This window comes from Propithecus coquereli, unplaced genomic scaffold, assembly GCF_000956105.1.
Source record: "Propithecus coquereli isolate 6110/MARCELLA unplaced genomic scaffold, Pcoq_1.0 Scaffold28, whole genome shotgun sequence".
In the NCBI taxonomy this organism is placed as follows: Eukaryota; Metazoa; Chordata; class Mammalia; order Primates; family Indriidae; genus Propithecus; species Propithecus coquereli.
In genome coordinates, this window is record NW_012148396.1 from 2,329,794 (window position 1) to 2,355,665 (window position 25,872).

The 25,872-nt window shown below is 49.8% G+C and overlaps 1 protein-coding gene across 1 annotated transcript in view; it reads left to right on the forward strand.

Annotated features, from left to right (window-relative positions):
* Positions 1-25,872, forward strand: part of TG (thyroglobulin) — a 251,456-nt gene that overhangs the window by 17,459 nt on the left and 208,125 nt on the right. The window contains exons 9-20 of the mRNA XM_012648052.1: positions 578-1,675; positions 2,114-2,698; positions 6,538-6,777; positions 10,047-10,184; positions 10,586-10,663; positions 11,234-11,346; positions 13,277-13,379; positions 14,404-14,604; positions 18,608-18,820; positions 20,095-20,249; positions 21,976-22,132; positions 23,498-23,722. Coding sequence (XP_012503506.1) covers positions 578-1,675; positions 2,114-2,698; positions 6,538-6,777; positions 10,047-10,184; positions 10,586-10,663; positions 11,234-11,346; positions 13,277-13,379; positions 14,404-14,604; positions 18,608-18,820; positions 20,095-20,249; positions 21,976-22,132; positions 23,498-23,722 — 3,306 coding nt within the window. The remainder of the gene's footprint in view (positions 1-577; positions 1,676-2,113; positions 2,699-6,537; positions 6,778-10,046; positions 10,185-10,585; positions 10,664-11,233; positions 11,347-13,276; positions 13,380-14,403; positions 14,605-18,607; positions 18,821-20,094; positions 20,250-21,975; positions 22,133-23,497; positions 23,723-25,872) is intronic.

Genomic DNA, 25,872 nt, shown 5'->3' on the forward strand with positions numbered 1-25,872 from the left:
CTGGCAATCCCTGGTGTTCCTGGGCTTGTGGCTGCGTCACTCCAATCTGTGCCTCTGTCCTCACATGGCCTCTTCCCTGTGTGTCTCTCTGTGTCTTCACATGATCTTCTAATAAGGACACCAGGCACTGGATTTAGAGCCCACCCCAATCCGGTGTGACATCATCTTAACTTGATTCCATCTGTAAAGATCCTGTTTCTAAATAGGTCACATTCTGAGGTTCCAGGTAGACATGAACTTGAGGGGAGGGACACTATTCAACCCAGTACAGCTGGCAAATGTGGTCAGATTTTTGGAAAGTAGGCCAGTGTCTATGAGGCTTGCTTTAGACAGAATCAACCTCCAATGAAAGCTGAGAGAGGTCACCTGGAATAGTCATGCTCCTAAATATGGTCCCTACAAGGCAGCTTTGAGGGGAAGGAAAAAATAAAAGGATACAGAGAAGAAATTAGTCCCTAGTGTAGGTGTCCTTGATTGAATTGATTTAGCATCTTACCACTGGAAAGATCTGAGGGGTTGTCTCAGGACTGCTCACAATGTTAATGTCACTTTTCCTGTTTCACTTTGTTTCGTGCAGCTGAAGACCAATCTTGTGCCTCTGAAAGGCGGCAGGCTTTGTCCAGACTCTACTTTGGGACCTCAGGCTACTTCAGCCAGCGCGACCTGTTCTCTTCCGAGGAAGGACGAGGCCCTCAGAGAGGAGCCAGGTTTGCCACATCCTGCCCACTGACGGTCAAGGAGCTCTTTGTCGACTCTGGGCTTCTCAGCCCAATGGTGGAAGGGCAGGGTCCACTGTTTTCCGCCTCAGAAAGTCTCCTCAAAGAAGCCATGCGAGTGCTTTTCCCTTCGCGAGAGCTGGCTCGACTTGCTCTTCAGTTTACTACCAACCCAAAGAGACTCCAGCAAAACCTCTTTGCAGGGAAATTTTTGGAGAATGTTGGCCAGTTTAACATGTCTGGAGCTCTTGGCACAAGAGGCACATTTAACTTCAGTCAGTTTTTCCAGCAACTTGGTCTCTCAGGCTTCCAGAACAGAGGGAGACTAGAAGAACCAGCGCAGCTGCTTTCTGTGGGATTGGATTCAAATTCCTCCACAGAAAGTCCTGAAGCTTTTAAGAAGGGTGTTGCTATGAATAAGCCAATTGTGGGCAGCTTTGGCTTTGAAGTTAACTTACAAGAGAACCAAAATGCCCTAAAATTCCTTGCTTCTCTTCTGGAGCTTCCAGAATTCCTTCTATTCTTGCAGCGTGCTATTTCTGTGCCGGAAGAGGTAGCAAAGGATTTAGGTGATGTGATGGACATGGTACTCAGCTCCCAGACCTGTGAACAGACACCTGGAAGGCTGTTTGTCCCGTCATGCACCACGGAAGGAAGCTATGAAGATGTCCAGTGCTTCCTTGGAGAGTGCTGGTGTGTGGATTCCCGGGGCAAAGAACTTCCTGGCTCAAGAGTCAGAGGAGGACGACCGAGGTGCCCCACAGAATGTGAAAAGCAAAGGGCTCGGATGCAAAGCCTCATGGGTAGCCAGCCTGCTGGGTCCAGCTTGTTTGTCCCTGCTTGTACCAGTGATGGATACTTCCTCCCTGTCCAGTGCTTCAACTCAGAGTGCTACTGTGTTGACATTGAGGGTCAGGCCATTCCTGGAACTCGAAGTATACCTGGTGAACCCAAGCAATGTGAGTCTGTTGTGTACTCAATAGGTAGACTCAGAGTCTCTCTTTAGGCCCTGCCCCAGTGCATTGCAGTAGCAAGAATCCACTCGTGGCTAAAGTCTAAACTTCAGTTAATGACAAAATTAACTGCTGAAAGTAAAAATTATCCAGGAACATGTGCATAATGTTAAGCATTCTAATAAGTGAGTAGGAAGCTTTGTTTGGCCTTAAAGAACTGCCACATACATTGCTGCAGTGCTGATCAATAGCTGGTCTCAATGGTGCTGATTTAGTCATGGGGTGGTCTCTGTCTAGATGGCATTTACAAATTTAAGGTTGATGGGATTTCTATGGCCATGTAAGGTTTTTTGATGGAGTTTGGACAGTTAAGTAGTTTCATCTTGGTCTGTCCAGCTTATTAAATTTGTTAAACTGAAACCCGTGTTCAATTTTCCTCCCCAGGCCCCACACCCTGTCAGTTGCAGGCTGAGCAAGCTTTCCTCAGGACGGTGTCGGCCCTGCTCTCCAATGTCAGCGTGCCACCTGCCCTCTCTGCCACCTACATCCCGCAGTGCAGTGCCAATGGGCAGTGGAGACGTGTGCAATGTGACGGGCCCCCTGAGCAGGTCTTCGAGTGGTACCAACGATGGGGGACTCAGAACGATGGCCCGGAGCTGACCCCTGCCGAGCTGCTAGTGAAGATCATGAGCTATAGAGAAGCAGCTTCTGGAAACTTCCATTTCTTTATTCAAAGTCTGTATGAGGCTGGCCAGCAAGGAATCTTCCCAGTGCTGACACAGTACCCTTCTCTCCAAGATGTCCCATTAGAGGTGTTGGAAGGGAACCTAACTCAGCCCGGGAAGAACATCCTCCTGGAGCCCTACATCTTCTGGAAGATCCTGAATGGCCAGCTCAGCCGGTACCCAGGACCCTACTCAGACTTCAGCACTCCCTTGGCACACTTCGATCTGCGGAACTGCTGGTGTGTAGATGAGGGCGGTCAAGAGCTGGAAGGAACACGGGTTGAGCCAAGCAAGCTCCCAGCATGTGAGTAACTCCTGTGAAGAGCTGAATTTACTTTTTTTTGTTTTTTGTTTTTTTAAGAGTGTTTAAATTGGAGGATATTGAATGTCAAAGCCAGAATGGAGTTTAGAGATGGCCAGGTACACACCCCTTCAATGCATGGCAGAGAAAACCAAGGCTGACAAATGGGAAGTAACTTCCCTGCATCTGCACAGTCAAGTGTTGGAAAGGTTGATATAGTATATTTTAAAATTTTCATATAATTGACTATTTAAATCAATGCCTTAGATTTTTACTGGATGTCTTCTGTGTGCAAAGCACTCTCTTAGAGCCAATGAAGGCTATAAAAGTGAAAATGACTGGGCCCTTGTCCTCCTATGGCAAATGTTTAGTAATCTCTCATCAGTTAGATGCACCATTTGATTAATCAATAAGGATCACGGTGACCCTGCTATTTGCACAAAACACTACTAGGTGCTCAGGACCCCAGGAGAGTGCCACCTAAAGTGACTTTAATTGACTTGGAGGGATTTATTGAAGGGACTAATTGGAGAGCCGCTCATGAAGGTCTCTGAGTTCAGCTTTGTGGCAGGTAGACTTATACAAAAGTTGCAGTATAGGAGGCATAAACAGAATGAGACTGAATCTGTGTCTTCACTGAAAATTCCTTATTCCCAAATAGCCATGCCAGCAATTTGAAAGAACAACCAGACAGATTCAACACTGTTATCATCAAATCAGAATCTCTCTAACCAGCAGTTGTTAGTATTATAGGTAACATAATAGCTGTTCAAGTTGAGTGAAATCTCTCAATTTTTTCCTTGCAATGTTCAACATTGTCTGGAACCTTTCTGGATATGTTAAAATTCATCAGGCTATTTTAATATTAGCCCAATTTTAGGCTTTAGCAGCAACTGGATTTTTAGGATGTCGGATGAAAGAACCATGTGATGAGAACAGTAATACCCTTGGCATTTTGAACAACCTGGAGATAATACTACTAGAATTCTCCATTAAAATGTCAAGTTCTAGCAGAAGTACCCATTAAAGTTAACACACTGATGTTGGTCTGACTCTTACATAAGAAGTCTTATTTATTTTTTTAGATCTATAGAATTATTCTCCATACCAATGGTCAGGTCTCCTACATGGGAACATTCTTATAATTTTAGATGTTCTGAGATTGAATTTTGTACTCTTGGTATGAAAATTTAGGGGCCTGAGTTGCTGAAACCAAAAGTACCTAGTAACTTTAGTGACTAGCCTTATATACCTTGGTCTGGACAGATCATTAGAACTAGACTTAGAGTAATTGGTTTTTCATTGAGTAACAGGAGGCTGTGTAGAGTAGACGGCCAGGTGTACAAGATCATCCATTAGAGAGGAAAATTAGACCTTCCATATGTATTCAGTATTTCATCACTTCCTTTCGCATTTCTATTTTGGTTTATGCAATTAAGTGTTAACAGCTGAAACAGCTGTGGAGACTGCACGTGGCATATTATTATAGCGGAACATGCATATGCTTTATAAAGAAATACCCATATCTTGGGGGTACATATTCAAGCTTTTTATTGATAGGGCTATGTGATAGAAAGGTTTTGGTGACCATTGGTTCAGAGCCTTGATCCTCAAAGTAGGGTCTATCCGTGTCGGCATCACCTTGGGAACTTAATAAAGATTTAGGGTCTTGGGTCCTACCTACTGAATCAAAATCTGCATTTCTTCAGTATTCCCAGGTGAATCTAATGCACCCACAAGCTTGAGAAGGACTGGCTTGGAGGACAGAACACTAGTACCTTGGTTCTGCCATTTACCACTGTGCGACCTAAAGGAGGGTGAGCCCTCCGAGTCTTAGTTTCATCTGTAAAATGGGAATTACAATACATAGCTACCTCAAAGGCCAGTTGGGGGAATTATAAAGATTAATAGATGTAAAGTGCCAGGCCTGGTACATAGGAGGTACTTAATACATGATAGCTGCATTCATACAATTGATTGTGAATAATGCAGTGACCAATAACTTCCATGCACGCAGGGATGATGGCTCAGGCCTCTAGGAGTATGAGTCCACACTGCCAACTCTGACCTGTTTGAAATTTGGCTTTCTTCATTTAATGCACGTTTATGGACCACCTACTGTGTGCACTGTGCTGTATGATGGTCACACAGTCATGAAAAGACTGATATGTGCTCTGAGAAGCTCAGGGACCAGTGGGGGAAACAGAGGTGTTATCGGATAAATAATACACTGCAATGGTATTACACAGAAGTCTGCACACAGAAAGGATGCCCAGAGAATGGGGCTACTAACTCATTGAAGATTGGGATAAACATTAGCTCAGCATTGATTTCTGGGATGAATCTTGAGAGGTGTTTGTCCAGCCACGTAATGTGTTCGGCCCTTTCCAACAGAGGAAGTAGCATGCACCAAGGATGTACAAGGAGTAGGGTGGAGAAGAAGGTTATTGTAGCAGGAAGGGAGGGGATTTAGAAGGGACTGACAGAAGAAGAGGAGGAAGGTAAATTGGGGCCAGATCTTTAAAGAACTCATGTGCCCACTTAAAGATTTTCACTTTGTCCAGGAAGAAATGGAGAACAAGCAGAGGTTTTTAAATGTGGGTTTTTGCTTCAGGAATTCTAAATCTCTGGGTCTAACAGAATAGAATATTTGATCAAGAATATCCATTAGAACAAGAAAACAATGTCTTCAAGTTCCAGAAGTCAAAGATCTGCTGATCTCATGCTCTCCAAAGAATCCACTCCACTGTTGAATTTGCAATGTGCTGGTTGAAGCAAATAGGGCTGGGCTGGCCTCTGCTACTAGTGACAGTTACAAGGACAGCACGTGCCAGACACCGTGCTGCCGAGCACCTCATAGAGTCATACAAAGCCCAGGGAGTCGATCCCCAGTTTTCCCCATTGCACAGAGCAGGAGACTAAAGCTAGGAGAAGGTAAGCACGTTATCCATGGTCACACAGATAATAAGTGACCAGTTGTACCCACAGGTCTTTGAGAGTCATACACAGGAATAACTCTCTAGTAACCTACAACACCTTTCTTCAACTTTTCATATCTATCCATCCATCCATCCATCCGTCTGTCATCTGCCCATTCTTCCATTAGAGGCAGCTGGTCAGGATCACTGTTTCCAGAGTGAGGCTGTCTGGACTGGAACGCCGGATCTGCTACTTGCTGGCTGGGAGCTTAAGTTGTATGACTTCTCCATGCCTCAATTGCTTATCTGTAGCATGGAAATAGGAATATTTTATTGGGCTATCGTATAGAATAAATTAGATTGTCTGCATAAATGTGCTTAGTAGGATGCCTGGCATGGAATGAACATTAGGTATTAGTAATGTTCTTATGTAGTAGGCCCTCCGTAAATGCTGAGCTAATGAAATCGTGGAGGCAAAACAGAAAGAACATTCGCTGATGTGAAGAAAACAGCTGAGGCAGAAATGTGTGTATATATGTGTGGTGTGGCTGTATGTGTGGTGTGTGTGGTGTGTGTATATGTCTATGTGTGCATATGTGTGGTGTGTGTATGTGTGTATGTGTGTGGCATATGTGGTGTGTGTGTAGGGTGTGTGTGTATATGTGTATATGTGTGGTGTGAGGATATGTGTATATATATGTGGTGTCCGGTGTGTGTGTGGTATCTGTGTACATTGTGTGTGGTGTGTGTAGTGTGTATATATATGTGTGTGTACGTGTATATATGTGGTGTGTGGCTTGTGTGTATGTATGCATGCATGTGACATGTGCGTGTGTGTGCACATGTATGGGTGTGTGCTTCAGGGAGGTCAGCGGGAGCTATATACGGTGAGTGAGTCCATCTGTGATATTTCTATTTCCCTAGGTCCTGGCTCCTGTGAGGAAGAGAAGCTTCGTGTACTGCAGTTCATTAAGGAAACGGAAGAGATTGTCTCAGCTTCCAACAGCTCTTGGTTCCCTCTGGGAGAGAGTTTCCTAGTGGCCAAGGGGATCTTGCTGACCAGTGAGGAGCTGGGTCTTCCTCTGCGCTCCCCAGCGCGGGAGGCTTTCTCAGAGAAGTTTCTGCGTGGGAGCGAGGATGCCATCCGTTTGGCGGCTCAGTCGAGTGAGTGTGCGCACGTCAGGTTTCTTTCTCTCTTTGGAGAAGCACGAGCTTAAATCAGCCTCTCCTCACCCTTCAGGACTTTGTGCTTTGGCTTCCCCACCTGGTGGGTTTCTGCGAAAGAAAAGGCAAAGTAGTTTTGTGACACCAAAGCTGATACGCTTCTCCAAAGCACCCCCAAATCCTCCAGCACAGCCACGCTGGGGCTGGTCCCCACATTCTGAACTACAGACGGCCCTACAGCTCCCACGAAGCCCAACATTCTTGTTAAAGCATGAAGGACCCCAGCTCCCGAATGCTCATGTAACCCTCATGGCCTGTTCCAAAACCTGCCTCCATTTCCAGGGATCCAGGAACACCACAAAGGTAGAGGGAGAGGAACCCTCTCTACTGAGGAGCTATCACATGTGTGAGCTCATCTAATCCTGCATACGACAGAGGAATAAGCTCAGAGAGCCCACCGTCCTCTAGCCCATAACAACAGCTAAACGATACTCAAAACTTGCCTTTGACCAGGCACTTAATGTGCTGCATAGATTATCAGATGCTTGCATTTAATCCTCTTAACAGTTCTAGGGGGATGATGCTATAATTGCCACCTACAATTCTTTACAAGTGGGGAAACTGAGTCTGAGGTTAAGTCACTTGCCTAAATTTAGCCAGCTAATAACTGATGGAGCCTGGATGGGAACCCCAGTGGTGTGGTCCTTGAGCCCATGCTCTCAGCTCCCCTGTACCCCACCAGGCTGATCCCAGGTGTGGTTGAAGTCTGTGCATAGATCTGCCTCATCCTGAAGCTCTCGTTCTTCCTCCACGGCCCCGTGGCCTGCTCTGGTGGCAGAGCCCAGTCCCCTTCAGGTTCTCTCTGGGACCCCACATCGACTTGGCAGGGACAAACGATTCATCATCTGTCTCTGGGCCTTACCTGAGTTCCCGTCCCTTTCAAATTGTCTCAGCTGATTCCCTGTCTGAAGTTTTCTAGTCTTGGGTCACAGAACAGCAAAGCAGAGCTGCCGATAACATCTGCTCCCAGTCCAGAGAACACACTCCCGCCGGCTGGCGCCTCCCCGCCTTCCTGCTGCTGGGCTTGGGATGGGGCTCAGTTGTCTTTGTTCTCTTAACTCTCCAAGAGACTCTCGCAAGGGCATCTTTGTTTCCTGCCTCTCTCCCTCACCAGATGTCTCTTTAGGAGGACAAGGCACCACGTCTTATTCATCTCTATATCCCTAGTGCCTGGTATAGCGCCTGGCCCCGAGGAGGAGCTCAGTAAATGGTGGTCAGCCATCCTGTTGTTTCCTTCCACCCCTTCTGCTTTTTCTTCCATTCACTACCCTTACCCTATGCCCAGGGACATCTATTCTCTGTTCCTCAGAGACTTGGGGACTTCTGCTTTTGACAAGAAACCCATTGTTCGAAATTTTGTGCATGAACAGGATTTGACATAACCAAAGAGAGAAGTGGCACTGATGCTCCTTCAGTTGTGACCACTCCAGTCAGAGAGGGAAATGTAGAGAAAGGGGCAAGAGCATTGTTGGTGCCATAGAGATTTGTCATTGAATGGTGTGGTGACATTTTCTTCGGAAGTCAAGCTGAGGAAGCTCCTCTCCAACTAACCACATGATGATTTTGCATGTCTGAGGCTGTGGGGAAAGAGGAAGGGTCCACAGAAAAGGACCGAAACTGGTCTTCTCCCTGAGAGTCTCGGGTTGAGGACCCAGGACAAGAAGAGACTGAGGGCCACAGTGTGTCTGTGGTCAATAGAACATGGCAGCAATGTCCTAGGGCCTCACGAGGGTGGCAGAGGGTACGGGACTGTGCTTGGCATGAACATGGCCCTTAATGCCTATTGGCTTTTTTGATAGACATAACACACTTACCCTGTTAGGTGAGTATTAGACCCATTTCATAGAAGAGGAAACTCAGGCTCAGAGAGGTTGGCCAATTTTCTCATAATCACACAGCTAAGAGGTGCAGCACCAGAATTCAGGCAGAGGCTTATCAGATTCCAGAAACCTGCCCACTACCCAGGATGCCCTAAAGGCGGGTATTGCTGTCCCCAGATGGGTTCTGACTGCAGGTTGGTGGCATCCTTATATCTGTGAGCTCCCTGCTTGGAGCCATGAAGCCCATTTCTGAAGGGTGGTGAGTTGGGGAGAACTGCCCTGACATGTGGCAGGCGATGGCCAACTGGGCTGCCCCAGATGTGGCCATTCTCCTCTAGGATCCCTGGGAGGAGCCACAGCCCATCCCAAGCACCTGCGGGAGTGGACAAGAGGAGAGGGGTGGCCCTGGAAAGAGGGCCTGGGAGACGTTTATGGCCACCAAGGAGGAGGGTGTGTTGGGGGCAAACTGGAGTCCGGCGAGACTTAGACCAAGCGGCTGTGTGTCCTGACCACCCCTGTCCTCTTTGTCCTCTCCGCCTCATACATTCATTCTTTCTCTTTTTCCAACTCAGTTATTTCTTGAGTGCCTACCATGAGCCAGGCACTGCTCTGTGTGCACAAATCTCTGCACCAAAGAGCATAAATGCTCGTGTGGAAGAGATAAACCTAAACCAAATAAATAAGTGCACTGTCTAGTGTGTTGCTGGTGGAGAGAGCCATGCGGAAAAGTGTGGTGGGGCAGGAGGATGCCAGAGCTGAGGACGGGGTGCCATTTCATTAGTGGGGTGACCACCGGTTCATCACTTAACCTCTCTCATGGAGCCTCTGTTCCTCACCGGGGTAAAAGTTCTGACTTCGTGGAGCCGCTGTGAAAATCAGATATGATTTTGTGGATAACCAAGCTTCCTAAGAGGGCAGCCGACTTAGACTGACCTCTTGTGTTCAAGTCCAGCCTCTCCACATCCCAGCTGTGAGGCTTCAGTTTTCTCATCCATTAAATGAGATAATATTGCCTTCCTTGTTGAGTGGTTGTGAGGATTAAATTAATTAAAGTGTGTACTTAGACAGTGCTTGGTACATAACAAATGCTTGTAAACCTCAGATGTTATTGCTGTTATCTCATGTGCCTGACATCAATTCTCTATGGAAGTCATTGTAGAGATCTACAAAGATTCTTTTAATTTTAAGCCTAAATGTTATTTATAAGGACAATCTGTTGAATGCCTGCCACTGTTCAAGATGCCTCTGTAACATTTTGGGTTGAAATGTCTGTCAAATAAATTAGAGGACCTCCTTACATTGGAACAGGGTTGTAATTGGTTATTCTCAGTGACAGAGCCCACACTGGGCAGGTGGTCACATTCTGCTTCTCTCCTTCCCTGACTCCAGCCTTAACCTTCTATCAGAGACGCCGCTTTTCCCTGGGCGACAGGGCTGGAGCACCCACTCTCCTGCTGTCCAGTCCCTACGTGCCGCAGTGTGATGCGTTCGGAAGTTGGAAGCCTGTGCAGTGCCACGCCGGGACTGGTAAGGGGTGGCGGGCACGTTTGGGAGGCTGAGTGACACCGCCTCCTTTTCATTTAGAGGAAAGAGCCCCGCACTGGGAGGCAAGTGAGCTGGACTCTCAGGCCCCTCTTTGGCAGCTGGTGACAAATCCCTTAGCTTCTCTGGCCTCCAGTTGTCTCACCTGTGTCACGGGAGCAGGAAACTTCTACCAATATGGAGGTCAAGTGGGTGGCTGCCAGGGGCATTGGGACTCTAAGACCTGTGATTATGGACAATGTCAGCCAGGGAGTCTGGGCCAGGAGGACAGAGAGGAGACCTTGCTTTGCACTGCTATGAATGCAAAGAAGGAAAGTTGTTTATGGGACCCTGGGAAGCAAAACCCCAGTGCGTTTCCTGAACTCCTGGCCCCTGGTTCTTTTTAGGGCACTGCTGGTGTGTGGACAGGAAGGGAGAGTTCGTGCCCGCCTCGCTGACTGCCGGGTCCCCACAGATCCCTCGGTGTAAGTGAAGCCTGCGGAGCTCTCCAGCTGGCCCCCGGGGTGGGCACTCTAGACTGGCTGGGCCAGCTGTGATTACCCAACTGCGGGAGGCTCCGTGTCCCAGCCCGTGTCTCAGACCATCTGAGTACAGCAGACACATTTCCCCAAGTCCCAGGTCCAGAGGCTCCTGCTCACCTTGGCCCTTTCTGATTGGTGCTCCCAGTTTCACAGGTGAGGGAAACAGCTGCGAGTGATGAGGGGGCCCTGGTTCCCCTCCCCGTGCACCTGCTCCCTGGGCAGTTGTAGCCTCTGCTGCAGTTTCAGCGCCTCCCATCTGGACTGCCAGCCCCAGCCTCTCCTAGGGCTCAGCAGTGTGTAATCCACAGCCACTCGCTGTCGTAAACTGGCATGTCCCACATGGGTGTTTGTCCTTGACCTTAAGCTGCTTCTCCTCTGAGCTTCCAGCTCTCTGTGAAGGGCACCTCTGTTCACCCAGACACATGGCTCTGAAACTTGGGGTCTGCCCGGGCTCCCTGTTTTCCCTCAGTTCCCATGATCAGTCTGTTAAAAGCACCCATCTCTCTCCCACAGGCCCCACCACCTGTGAGCTTTCTCGAGCCCGTGGGCTGCTTTCTGGTTGGAAACAGGCTGGATCCCAGGGAAACCCATCTCCAAAAGACCTGTTCATCCCAACCTGTCTAGAGGTAAGGCTCTGACGGCCAGGAAGGGTGTTGGGAGGGAGCCAGGATGTGCCTCCATTGGTTGAAGATTTTTCTAGTTTTCAATACATTTGGTTTAGTTAAAAACTGACATGGAGTTCAGCCTGGGCATTTGTCCTGGGCCTTGTAGACCTTGGCTCTGTGACTTCAGGCAACTTACTTACCTTCTCTGTGCTCCAGTTGTTTTTTTTAATCATAAGATCAGGCCACATTTTGTCCTATCTAGTGCTAGGATTGTTTTGAGACCCCAGAGAAATATCTTTCGTGAAAACTCTTTGAAAAATAATCAGAACATATACAGTTGCTACCATGTTTTTCCTCAAGGCATCTTGGCCAACACCCTATGCTCATTGCATCTCAGGTTCCCATTGATGGAGGACATCGTCCTATTTCCCTCCCCAGCTCCCTGGATGATTGTAATAATTCATAATTCAGTGAAGTACTCATGTAAAAGCTCCTAGAGAAAGGATTTAGGCCCCAAATCTTAATCACTTACTTGCCAAGTGATGAAGTCTCTAAAATAGGGATGACGGGAACACCACCACCTGCTCTGCCCAGCTCCTGGGGACTTTATGGAAGTCAGATGAAATCAGCAAAGTAGAAGTTCATGAAACTGTAAAGTATGAGCAAAAGTTTCCTTATTATTATTGTTGGGTACGATGAACCTGGACCCAATTACAGTTAGTTTCTTAGAGAAATTAGCCAACATTATTTAGTCTTTATATCTTGGCTGGCAGGTGCCTACTGTGGGCATACAATTCTTTTCCATCTTCCTAGGCACTGGTGCTTGCTCAGGGAGACAGAGATGAAGAAGCCACAACTTCAGAGGGGGAAAAGTGATTCCAGAGCAGAACTGAGAGGCGCTCTGATGCTGGGGTTCTCTGCCCACTCCTGTGGAGGACCCTGGCACTGGCCAACAGCACCCAAGACTCTCACTGCCCAACTCCCCAGGAAAAGCCAATAGTCAGAATATTCTCAATTTTAAGACTTTATCCCATAAAATTTTCTCAAGCCTTTGCTTGAGTTTGAAACTTACCTCCGTAGCTTAACTGGATCTCTCTGGGACAGTGAAGTCCCTACCTCCAGGGTACTGCATGGATCGAATGCCACACCAGGGTAGGGGGTGATTGTCACAGGGAAGCCTCACGGTTACATTCTCTGTCCATGTCACATGTCACGATTATTGTCACTGCTTGTCTGCAAACAAGGCATGGCAGATCACGAAAGGAACAAGATGGCAACAAATCCTGCAGGAAACAGCGACGGCTGCTGAGCTCGGCAGCTGCTGCTTTTCTCCAGCACATCTGCTTGTGCTTGTGATGGAGGAGAGAGGACATTTCCTACCACCATGTTCTTAGAAGGCACATGGGAAACTGAGGCCCAGAGAGTTGAAGTGGCCCGAAACAGGCCAGGGAGGGAGGGGTTGACGCTGATGGGGTTCTGTCCCGTGAGTCCTGGCCAGACACAGGGCTTGGGTAGCTGCCTGGGTCTGTATTCTTTCCTCCCTGTTACAGACACTTCGGGCCCTCTCTTAGGGCTGTTCATTGAAATCGCCTGTGGGATTGGTGGGGCTGGTTCAGGAGAGCGGCTGGGCTTTTGGGGCTGCTGGCTTTGGGCCCTTACCAGCTGTGGGTGCTGTTCCTCCACTTCGCCTCCCTGAGTGAGCCTCAGTTTCCCCCACCCTAGAGTGGGAGAACTGTGGTCCTTGTTTCATGGGGTAGTTGCAACCATCGATTTAAATAACACACAGAAATGGGGGGAACAGGAGAGTGCCTCTCCCACCCCCTCCTCTTTCCATCTATAAAAGCCATCACCGGTTGTTTTGGGAGGGACATGTTTGATATCTGCCCATCAGCAGGTTGATTACAAAAGCCTCTTGCCTGCGGTGCCTCACATGACCTCGGCTTTGTCTCAGACAGGAGAGTACGCCAGGCTGCAGGCGTCAGAGGCTGGCACCTGGTGTGTGGACCCTGCATCAGGAGAAGGGATGCCACCTGGCTCAAACGGCACTGCCCAGTGTGAGTGGTCACCTCCCCCTCCCAGGAGCACTGGGTGTGGAGTGCAAAGAGCTGGCTTCGTGTCCCAGCTCTGCCGCTTCCACAGCTGTGGAGGCCCAGCCCCTGACCTCACTGCACCTCGGTTTTCTCATCTATGAAATGGGGCAATATTCCCCCAGCTCAGCAGGTTTCTGGTTGAAGCAAATGTGCAGAGAGCAGGCTGTGCTTTGTGACTGAGAAGTGCAAACCAGCATGGGTCCCCGTCAAAGGGGCACTGGTGCTTTCTCAGGTTGACCAGCTGTGCGGCTCTGATAAACACAGGCCCTACCTGGCCCTGGGCTTGCAGCCTGGCCCTGCGATCTGGTTCCCACAGTGAAGTCCAGGTGCTGTCCCTAAAGTGCAATGTGCTGATGTCCCTCCCTGCCTAAAATGGACACTTCCCATCATCCTTGGGGCCCCACTCAAGCTCCCTGGCATGGCACAGGGCCCCGTGCACCTGGCTGCTGTGTGGCTGCTTTGGCTTCTCTGCTTCTCCATTGCTCATGCTGTACCATCCGGTTGCGTAGTAATACATTTTGGTCAGACTTTGGAAGAAGGTGAATGCTCCTTCCATCTGGGGTCTTCACAAATTCTGGCTTTGCCATCTGCAATGCATCCATCCATCCCCTCCCTACCCCCTACCTGGCTGATCCCTGCTTGGACCATGTGTCCGTCCCTCCAGGAAGCCTCCCCTGGCTTGTCTCTTGCATTGCTGAGCTCAGTGCTTTAGGGTCTCCCCATGGCTCCTAAAGGGCACTGCTGTTGCCCTTATCTCACTGGACTGTACCTGCTCATCCCTTTCAGACTCCTGGCAGTGGTGTGGGAGAGAGCACAGAGCTGAGCATGCACTGTCTTTGCCCAGCTGTAGCCCAGCACCCCAGTGGGGAGGCCACCCCAGACCCCGGAACGCCCTGCACGCGGGTTGGCCATGGGTGGCAGGGAGGTCACTTGGCACTGGAACAGGGAGTGGGAGCCAGGTGTCCAACTGGCTTGTCTCTGTGTCAAGGCCCAGGCCTCTGTGACATGCTCAAGAGTGGAGTCGTCTCCAGGAGAGTTGGCCTTGGCTTCATCCCAGCCTGCGGGGCAGAGGACGGGGGCTTTTCCCCAGTGCAGTGTGACCCGGCCCAGGGCAGCTGCTGGTGTGTCATGGGTAGCGGAGAGGAGGTGCCCGGGACCCGTGTGGCTGGGAGCCAGCCCGCCTGTGACAGTAAGTCGTGACCCTCTGGAGGGACCCTGGGGCTAGCATATCTCTTCCTTTTCCCAGACTGGGTGGGGTTCCAAGGAAACAGGGACAGTGGGGCTTTCAGGGGAGACAGGAAGTGCAGGAAGGATCTAGATGCAGTTGACGCCCATGACATTGAAATTTACGTCTACTTCCTAAAAATGCCCAGACCAGGGGCTGAAATCAGAAGGAGCGTGGCCAGGGATTCTCCAGACCCGGCACCTCAGGGAGCTCGGCGCTGGCCTGCTGAGGGGCTCTGGGTCTTGCTCTCTGTCCCCGAATGGGGAGAAGCACCCTGACCGTGGATCTCAGTGTGATGGTCCGTCCCTGCTGGGTGCTTCAGGAATCTGTGTTGACTTGTTTATTTTCATTTCTAGTTTAAAAATGTGTGTGGATATAAAATATTGAAATATACATCATATGAATATGTGTTAGAAAAACTACATCATTAAATATAAAAATTTATTATTTAATTATGAATTACTTACCTTTTATTAATATTTCTCCAATATATTCAAGTCATGGGACATTGCAGTCATTTTAAAATTTATTTGAGCAGGTAGGTTAGACTACCTGTGAATTTCATTTCAGGACAGGAAATGGAGACATTACAAAATATTTATTATAAATTGGGGTGGGAGTTCTGGCAGGGTTGAGACATACTGTGCTGAATGATTCTGATTTTGCTACAGTTGCCTTTCTTTTGATGTTGTTATTGCTTTATTTTTTTTTTTATTTTCCAATCTCTAAGCAACAATTTGGAACTGCAGAAAAATTTATTTAGGTCTAGTGATAGTTCTGGTTGACATGTGTAAAGAGATGGGCACATATCCTGCAGGGCATGTAGTGGGTGCTTTATGGCTGTCTGTGAGGGGAGCTGCCTGCCCTGTGCTTCTGAGAGGGGGAGAGAAGTGAAGGCTCTGCCTTAAGTCAGACATGGTCAACACTCAACCTCCAGGTCATCTAGGAGCGGTCTGCACCGAGACCCAGGGCACAGACCAATGTGGCCTCCTCCAGGAATGGGTCTGGAACGTAGCTCCTTTGGGGCTTGGGGAGGCTCTACATGGCTTGGACCTGCAGGAGTCCATGGTAATAGCTCACACGTGCAGAGATTTACCTGCTAAAAGGCGCTCTGTATTTCCCTTATCCCATTTTGCCTTCCAACAATACGGGGAAATAGAGCTTTCTTATCTCCCTATTTTACAGTGGCTAAATTGAGGCTCAGAGAGGTTTATAAACACATCCAAGGTCGCACGGCTATCAAGTGGAGCAGCCAGGGTTTAACCCAGGGTCCTGCTGACTGAAGCTCTGTGTTGTGCAGCTGTGAGGGCTTTGGGAGAAGACAGAAGGAAGGCTCAGGAAGGTCATTCGAATGGCCTTCTTGAATAAAGAAAGAGAAAGGATAAATATGCCCAGAAGAGCTTGCCCTCCTCTCCTTACAACTGTGCAGGTTTCCTTAATTTGCTGTGTGTTTTCAAGGCTGTAGAGCTAACATTTACCCAGGCTTAGGCATGGGGGCGAAGGCTGGGCAGGTGCTTGCCCGCTCCCTTGACCCCACTGGCCTGTGGGACTGGGCTGGGCGTCTAGGGAGACCTGCGGTCCATGCTGGGCCCAGCAAGCCCTCCCTGGGCTGGGCCCACTGTGGATATTCGGTTAATTTTGGCTTCTATGCTTCTTCCTTTCTCCTCAGCCCCTCTTCCCCTGCTGTGGAGGCCAGGTGATTCACACCACAGCCAGGGAGTCCCTTCATTTCAGGGAAATCAGGGAAGAAGGTCTTGGGGAAGCAAAGCAGGTCTGTTGGGGAGGGCAGGGGCACCAGCAAGAGAAGTGTCAATGTCCTGGGTGATGTTGGTGACCCCAGGAGGAAAGCCCCCTCCCAGCCTAGTCAGAGTACTCACTGGCCCACTGCCCCAGAAAAGCCACAGGTGCAGATCCTTCCCATGGGGTTAGAGGGAAACCATATTTGTGAGATCTGGGGGCTCACACATCACTCACTGACACCTTGCTTTTTACTCATATACACATGTGCATCTAGCAAATTGGTGGGGGACATGGACTCTGAGGTGAGAGTGACAGGGTTCAAATCCTGGCCTGCTGCTTACTAGCTCTCTGACCACAGGCATTCACCCTCTGTGCGCCTAAGCATTGGTGTCTGTAAATAGGGATGATGGGGCCTACCCCAGAGGGTCACGGGGAGCATTAAATGAATTGGTAGTAGCCTGTAATCCCAGCACTTTGGGAGACTGGGGCAGGAGGATCACTTGAGCCCAGGAATTTGAGAGCTATGATTGCGCCACTGCTCTACAGCCTGGGTGATAGAGTGAGACCCTGTCTCTAAGAAAAGAAAAAAAGTGAGTTGATGTTAGTAAAGCTCTTAACAGTATACCTGGCACATACCAAGTGTCACATAAGGAGTTTTTAAATAAATACTCCTGCTAGGAAGTAGGCATTGTTGCTATCCTCTTCATTTTATGAGTGAGGAAACTGAGTCACAGAGAAGTTCATTCACTTGCCCTAGGCCACTCAACTAGTAAATGATAGAGCCAGGATTCACAGCCCCAGAGCCCACACACTCAGCACTTGGAAAGAGCCAACTCGATAAGCCCACTGTAATCACAATGCAGAATCTTGGCCAGAGGCCATTGTTTTTATTAAAAAGAAGCCCAAACTACTGTACAAAAATAATTCATGTAACCAAAATGTTTGTAACCCTGTAATATTCTGAAATAAAAAAATAAAGGAAATTAGTTGACATCCCTCCCCAGCAAAAAAGCCCAGATTGAGCCCTGGAGATCAAAATAGATCCTTCTTCATCTTTGAGGTCCCTGAATACCCTCCTATCACACAGAGATTGCAGATTTAAAAGCCAGATATATACTGGTCACAAGGCTGTGCCCAAGTCTGATAATTGACTAAATCTCTAATCGGATGTGAAATTGTCACACTGAATGTGTTTGCTCGTTAATTTACTCACTCACCCATTTATTTAACTTGCATTCATCGAGCTGCGGCTGGATCGGCATCGTGCCTTGGCCTGGGTGAACAGAGGAAAGGTTCCCTCTTTCTCCCTGCAGACTCGACCCAGTGGAGAGACCACTGTGCAGATGATTAGAGTTTCGAACAATGAATGAGGGGGAGGCCTATACCAGGGGGCCTGGGGATCCAGAGGACACGACTGAAGTCGGCTGGGGAACCACAGAAGGTGTTAGAAAACTGAATGTGTAGAGCTGATATCTGAGGGTCGAAAAGGAATCTACTAGACAGATGAGCAGGCAGAGGGCAGGGCGTGGTGATGTGTTCAGGGGAGAATGGGAGTGGAGAGAGGGAGGCAGGTCAGCAGGAACACTGGGGAATTGGGAGCCACTGTCTGGCTTCTGTGCAATTTCGCTGCCAGTAGCAGGGACTGGGTGGGACAGGCAGCAGAAAGGCAGAGGGTGAGGTCCAGATGCAGGGGCCTGGCAAAGAGGCTGTGCTAGCAGTTCAGGCAGAAGACGGGGGGGCATCTAACTGAAGGAAGAGGCAGTGGGAGTAAAGAAACAGTGTGAAGGTCTGAGCCACGGCAGGGCAAAGGAGACGGGGCCCTGCAGGAAGGCTGCCAGGCTGCTGGCCTGGGATGGCTGCGTGGCTTGAGGTGCTGCCCCTTGGGCTGGGGACACTGAAGTGAGCAGCAGCTGCTGCGTCCAGACTTGGATGGTTGGCTTTGAGGTGGAGAGACTGGGTGGCAAGTAATTGGATTAAGAGATGGAAAGGAGCTTGAGTGCCTGAGCTGGAGACGAAGCTACGAGAAGCATCTGTGCTTTGCAGCCTATTCAAACTGAGAGAGGATGAGCTGTCCAAGCAGTGGACAGGGCAGAGCTGAGAGCACAGCATGCTGGAGAAGGGGAGAGGAGGAGGGCCTGGTGTGACCGAGAAGGGGACACTCACAGGTGGGCACGCTCAGCCCTCCAAGGCCGGACACATGCCCACCACAGCTCTGCTTTCCTCCTAGGCCCGCAGTGCCCGCTGCCGTTCAACATGTCAGAGGTGGCTGGAGGAGCAATCCTGTGTGAGAGAGCCGCGGGCCCAGGGGAGGCCGCCATCCAGCAGTGCCAGCTGCTGTGCCGCCGAGGCTACCAGAGCGTGTTCCCGCAAGGGCCACTGGTGTGCAACCTGGAGAGCGGACGCTGGGAGTCACCGCCACCTCAGCCACGGGCGTGCCAGCGTGAGTGGCCTTGGGAAGTCTGTCCTGCACCCCGATTCCTCCCTGGGCTAGGGCTGGGGCTGAGACCAGGGTGTGCATGCATGACTGCTTCATTCCCCACCCAAACGCAGCACTTTTGTGGTGAGCCAGGTGGCACCAAGAGAGGAGAGAGGGCTCTGTGGAGCATTTTCTTCCGAAGGAGCAGATGTGCTTCATAGTCCCCTGGAGTTAGGCTTTATTTGTGCCTTCTCTGGAACCATCTGCTCCTTGGGAGAATTGCCATCACTCCAGCTCTCCTGGGATGTCTTGGATTAAGGACGAATACTTGGCAGGTAGGTGCTCTGACAGCGTATTGGTGACTATAGTGTTGGCACGCTCAGCACTGCTTATCCGGCCTTTGAGAGTCACTCTGCCCCACCAGCCTCTGTGCCAGACCACATGGACGTCCAGGGCTAATGCCTGGTAGAGCAGGGGGCCCTGGACCCTGCTCCTGGTGGGGCAACAGTTCTGTCGCTGAGGCCTGTGCTCTATGTAAACATCAGCGCTGCCCCAGTGCTCTATGCAGAGCTGCTTTCTCCTGCTCACACTGAACCCACCTGACACACACGCACACAGCTGTGTGGGAGCACCGGGCTCCGTGGTTACTCACAGCCAGACAGGGCAGGGCAGACAGCTGGGACCTAGCACTTGGTCCACCCAGCGCAATGGGAGGGGCGTCTGGGAGAGAAACCCAGACCCTGGGTCTGACTGTCTCAGGCTCAGTCAGGGTGGCTGCCAGAGGTTCAAGGACGGTATTTATTGCAAAGCACTCTGGGATGTAGAGGCTCCCCATCCAGGGTGGCCTAAGCTGAAATCAAGCGTGGATCTTGAGCTCCTCAAGTTGAATACAGACTGCTGTCTATGACTGTGCAGGTTGTGCACTGAACAACCTTAGATTATGCCATTCCCATAGTCTATGGTGTCTATTCTTAACCTGGAAAACCATATAATGTGGCTCTGTCTGTATGCAAGATAGTTTGGAAAATTTTCCAAGGAGAATGTCTGGGACCCCAAAATGTAAAGCACTGTGGTTTAGAGGCAGAGGCAGGACTGAGCTTGGTGTGAGGGTGCTAAGTAATTTCGGAGACAAGCCATCATATTAGGAAGTGTTGAGACTCTGAAGATGACAATGCAAAATGGTGGTGCTTGTGTTCTTCAAGCTAAAAGAGGAAGGGTTATTTTTGCTGAGGAAAACAAAGAAAAGAATTCCATGAGTCTGTCACCTCTGTCTGCTGACCACTGGTGCTCGCCTGCAGGGCCCCAGCTGTGGCAGACCATCCAGACCCAAGGGCACTTCCAGCTCCAGCTCCCGCCAGGCAAGATGTGCAGTGCTGACTACGCGGGCCTGCTACAGGCTTTCCAGGTCTTCATATTAGATGAGCTGACGGCCCGCGGCTTCTGCCAGATCCAGGTATGCACTTGGCCTTCCCCACCGTGAAGGCTTGGACTGAGCTCAGGGCCACCGTGTCAGCCTTTGCCCACTTTGCTGAGCCTCACATCAATCATCTGTGAAATGCAGGGTCACGTTGAGTGAGATAACACACAGATCCAAGCTTTTGCTCCTTGCACTCTGCCAAGAGGTTAGGATGGAAGGTTCTGGGGTTAGCAGGGATTCGAATCCTGGCTTTTCTACCTATTGGCTGTGGGATCTTAGATAGTTCCTTAGCTTCTTTGAGGCAAATTCTCCATCTTTAATGTGGGTAATGATAATCTTGACTCCATAGATTTATTTCAGAGATTAAACCAGCTAATATTTCTAAGGCACTTAACACAGGGCCTGACTAACAGAACATGTTCAAGGATTGTTTCACGTTGCCTTCTAAGAATACCAAGTGCCTGGCGCATAGCAGGTGTTCATTAAATGACAACTATGTGAACACCTACATCCACTTACCTTTGTTGGGGGTGTAGCATGGGACACAGGACATAGTAAGGGCTGGGTGCCGGGGTGTTGGAGTGAATGACAGCCTGGCCCTCAGGCTGTGCCTGTGTGGCTGTCCAGGGCCAGCTTTCAGGGCACCGTCTGCATCCTGAAGAAGATGGTAGAAGCCTCTATGCTGAAGGCTGAGGGCCAGGGCCACATTGACTCCATATTGTGGTTGGGGACAGGTACCTTCACTTTCCTTCCAGAATCTTCTGTTTACTCTCTAAATATCCAAGCTTTTGATAAACTAACTTCCCCTTGGGCTTTATATAGATTCTCTTGTGTTGTTATCTTTTGCTATGGTTTGAATGTGTCCTCCTGAAATTCATATGTTGAAATCTTATCCCCCAGGGTGGTGGTATTGGGAGGTGTGGGCTTTGGGAGGTGATTATGTCAAGAGGGTTGAGCCCTCATGAAGTTAGTGCCTTTATTTAAAAACATCCCCCCAGAGAGATCCCTGCCCTTTCCACCATGTGAGGATACATGAGAAAAGGGCCATCTATGAAGAGGGCCCCACCAGACACCAGATCTGCCAGCTCCTTGGTCTAGGACTTCCCAGCCTCCAGAACTGTTTATAAGCCACACAGTCCATGGTATTTTATTGTAGCAGCCCAAGTAGACTAAGACATCATTGGAAAGAGGACCATGTGAAGAGGGAAAGATGAAGCTGTGTTGTACTCTGGACGTATGCCTGGCACTGTCCTCGGGCTAACAGACCTCACAACCGTCCATCTTCCCATCCTGCCCCGAGGAGCCCGCAGTCCTTCCATTCACAGATGTCTGGCAGGCACACCTCGGCCACACTCAGGCTGGGAGGAGAGACCAGGCCACGTAGCCAAAATGGAGGAGCCAGAGGATGCTACAGGGGTTCAGAGATGTCCTGTTGGATGTATGTGTGGTGAGGTTGTTTGCAGAGTCGGCTGAAGTTGTTTCACCAATAAAACACAAAATTAGGAGTATGTGGCCTTCCAAGAACAGAGCTCTGCTCTTCCTCTGCTTGGGCCTCTGCATGCCATGCAGGCAGGGCAGGGTATTGAATGTCTCAGAACCTCCTTTACCTGGGGAAGGGAAAGGGAGGGTACCACTGCCTCACCCCCTGAGATGATAAGGGTGGAAGGAAGTAGCATGAGCCAAGTTCTGGCTCCTGGTGTGGGCCCAACAAAACTGGTTTCTGCTCTGTGTTCTTGAACTGACAGTGTCTGTGTCCATGTAGGTGAAGACTTTTGGCACCCTGGTTTCCACTCCTGTCTGCGATGACTCCTCCGTGCAGGTGGAGTGTGTGACTGGGGAGCGTTTAGGAGTGAATGTCACATGGAAATCACAGCTTGAGGACAGCCCAGGGGCCTCTATTCCTGATTTACATGACATTGGTATGTTTTTCTGCAGCACTGCCTTGGGGAAGCTATGTAGCCTCTCTGAGTCTCAGTTTCCCCATCTGTCAAACGGAGCTAGTGGAGACCAGGATGTGTTCCCGTGAAGATCATGGGGCAGCTAATTACTTAAAAATATATAAAAAGCAATAGAACTCTGGTCAATAGCATCCTAGAGTTAAATAATATCCATAGCAAAGAGCCTGATTGTGCTTTTGTGAACATCTTCTAATACTTCTCTTGATTTTCTGCATACAGAGAGTGTGAAGGGAGAGCAGCGTGGGGTGAGGGAGTCTTCATTGGTTGATAGTTTATGTCTCACCCACTTCCAATTATAAAACATCTCAGATCACTTACACTATTTAAAACAGGGAAGTTATGATGTGGACAAATCAAGACAGGAGAAAAATCTGGGAGGAGCAGATTGGATTTTATGGTAGCTACGTTAGGGTTCACTGTGTTCAGTTCTGAACTTTCTGGTAAGGCACGAAATAATCCATAAATTTCTGACAGGAGAATAGGAGGCAACTCCACTCTGTCTTCTACTGCTCAGTGGCCAAATCCCCAAGGGGCAGGACTGACTGGAGCTCTCCCTGTCTTCTGTGAGGAGGAACTTCTGGAAAACATTTCCAGGAAGGAAGACTATATCTCTGTCATTCTCCATCCCTCAGGGCACTAACCTGTGTGAACATACCATCCCCCCCAATTTTGAATTAGGGGTCCCCTTCCTTCTTCCTCCAGAGAGAGTCTGGATAATTTGGGTGTGTTTGGAGCTGCCAAAGTGTGGGGTGCTCATTGCTGGCTTCAGTGGTGAGGCAGTGACCGTGGTGACTGTGGTTTACAGGAGCCGCGGCAGCGTGAGTGTCTGCTGCGTGCTGGGGTCCGCCCACCTCCCCACGTGGCGCACCTCTGCTTTCTTCATAGGAAACACTCACGGTTCCATAGCCGGAGGCTTCTCTGTTTTGGCTGAGCACTGAGGTGGAAGGCCACGTTGCATCCTCAAGCCCTTCCCTTCCCTTGAGTGGCCCCTTCATACACATTCTCTCCTGGTATCCTCACCAGCTGCAAGAGAGGCATTCCTGGCCCATTTTCCAGGGGGGAAAATCTGAGACTCAGGGGTGTTCAGTGCCTCATAAAAGGTTGAAGTGGATGAAGGTCTGGACAGTGCATCTTAGCTTAGTGACTGAAGACTTAATCTCCAGTACCAACGTGGGTTGTGTTGGTGCCACAGCAATGACAGGAGTCAGGAGATGATGCCTATGTCTTCTTTCAGCCAGGACATTCTAGGCAGCTCTGTCCCCTTGTCTTTCCCTGGCTCTTGCAGAGAACAATGAGGTGACTTCTGCCTTATCCTGTGTCTTACAGAGAGGACCTTAGTGGGCAAGGATCTCCTGGGGCGCTTTGCAGATCTGATCCGAAGCGGCAAGTTCCAGCTGCATCTGGATTCCAAGACTTTCCTAGCAGACACCTCCATCCGCTTCCTCCAAGGGGACCGCTTTGGCACCTCTCCCAGGACATGGCGTGGGTGCTTGGAAGGATTCCACCGAGTCCTGGCCACCAGCAAGGCCAGTCAGGACCCACTGGGGTGTGGTAGGTTCACCCCCTCTTCCCTGGACTGCTCTTATGGAGCCATGTGAGGCTTATGGAAAGCCCACTGGAGCTCTGGACAGAGTTGAGAATCATTCGTTTAATTAGTCCACCCGAGGTTTTCAATCATCCAGTATGCATGGGCATATAATATCATCCACTAGAAGGCACACAGAAGGAAGGACCTGATGTTTTAAGTTACTGTTTCTGTTAGTTCTTGATGAACTTGAACCCTGGAGCCTGGGCTGCACTGTATTTGTGAAGAAGGCTTTTGTCCACCCTATATCCGGGGTGGACATTTCTCAGTCTGGTTATGGAAATATGCACAGTCTCCAAATGGCCATTTATCAGCCCAAGACTTTACAACTCAGGGAAAGTGATCCTGGTGGAGGCTATTGGGCTGCCCTTGCCTTTGTCCGTGAGTCGCTTTGGAGGCCACTTCCACTGGAATGCAGCTGCACAGTCCTTTTCATGGAAACTATTAATTTCCTGTTGCTACCATAACAAATTACTACAAATTTTGTGGCTTTAAAACAGAACAGATTTATTACCTTACAGTTACGTAGGTTTAAATTCCAATACGGGTGCTACTGGGCTAAAACTGAGGTGAGGTGTCGGCAGGGCTGCCTTCCTCCTGGAGGCCCTCGGGGGAAATCTGTCTCCTTGCCTTTTCCAGTTCCTAGAGGTTGCCCACATTTCTTGGCTGGTGGCTTCCCTCCTTCATTGCCAAAGCCAGCAGTGTTGCAGCTCTCTGACCCTCTTCCCTGGTCACATCTCCTCTGACTCACTTTCACCTCTGAGGACCTTGTAATTACACACAGCTGCAAAATCAAGGCTACTGCTCCTACTTTAAGTCCGGCTGATTACGGGCCTTAATTCCATCTGCAACCTTAATTTCCCTTTGCCATGTAACCTGACATATTCATAGGTTCTAAGAATCAGGACCTGGGCATCTTTGGGGGACCATCATAATGTCCAATGCTGACGATTCAAGGGTCTTATGATGAGGAGTCTCCCTCCCAGGTGGAGTGAGACAGGAAGTCATTTTTATTGAACTGAAGAGAGACAAGATGTTTCTTAGGTTTTTTTCCTATTATTTATATTGGTTGCAACACCAAAGCTACACAGCCTTTCCTTTTCTGAAGTCTGTGCCAAATTCTAAACTCCACACTGGATTTAAGACGCAGCTAAATCCTAATACAGAAAACAGAAATACAACCACTTTCCACTAATATTTGCAGAGGATTTTGCAGTTTACAAGGCACCTTTACAAATATTTGACTCTCACAGCAGCCCCTGGCAGCCGGTCATCTCCTCATTTAACAGATGGAGAAGCCGAGGCCCCGATGAAATGCGACTGTGCCCCTGGAGTGCCCAGAGCAGGGCTGACTCAGGGGAGGGACTCAGCTCACCGGACTGTCAGTGGGCCACCGTCTGGGACCAGGACCCATGATCTTTCTCTCCCCCTCACCAGAGCAGCCCCAGCCAAGAGGACAAGACATGAGAGCAAGAGTAGATGGTGCCACCTGCCAGAGTGGGTGAAACAGGGTGGCAGAGAGAGAGAGTCACACAGAGAACACCTGCCACCTCGTTCTCGGACTTTACCATGAACAGACTCTATACTAGTGAGGGTGTGTCTGTGTATGTATGTGTGTGTGTGTGTATACATGGGTATGTGGTGTGTGTGTGTGTGTGTGTGTGTGTGTGTGTGTGTTGCAGGTCGGGGCTGCAGGAGCCTGCTTTTATAGCCACCCCAGGTGGTGTAACAGGGAGTGTGGAAACTGCACCAGGAGGCTCCCTGGCCTGGGGGCACCCTCTGGAGCAGGGAGCTGAGAGGGGAAGGCAGGAGGTAGAGGTGGAGGGCAGGGCCGAGCGCCTGTGCTGACTCTGACCCTGTAAGGAAGTCCTGTCCCCTCTCGGGGGTCCTCCTTCTCCCCCACCCCACAGAGGTAAAATAAAGGGGCTGGTCTGGCACTCTGTTCCCACAGTGCCTTCTAGGGAACTCGGTTACCAGTTCCTGTCATCCGGGAGATGGGAGGGGAAACTTAGCTGGCTTTCTCTGAAGGGGGACCCTGCGTGTGTTAAGGACTGGGGCCTGGGATCGGGGGGCGGGGGTTTTTGGGGGTTTTTTTGGGGGCCCCGGGTTGGGGGGG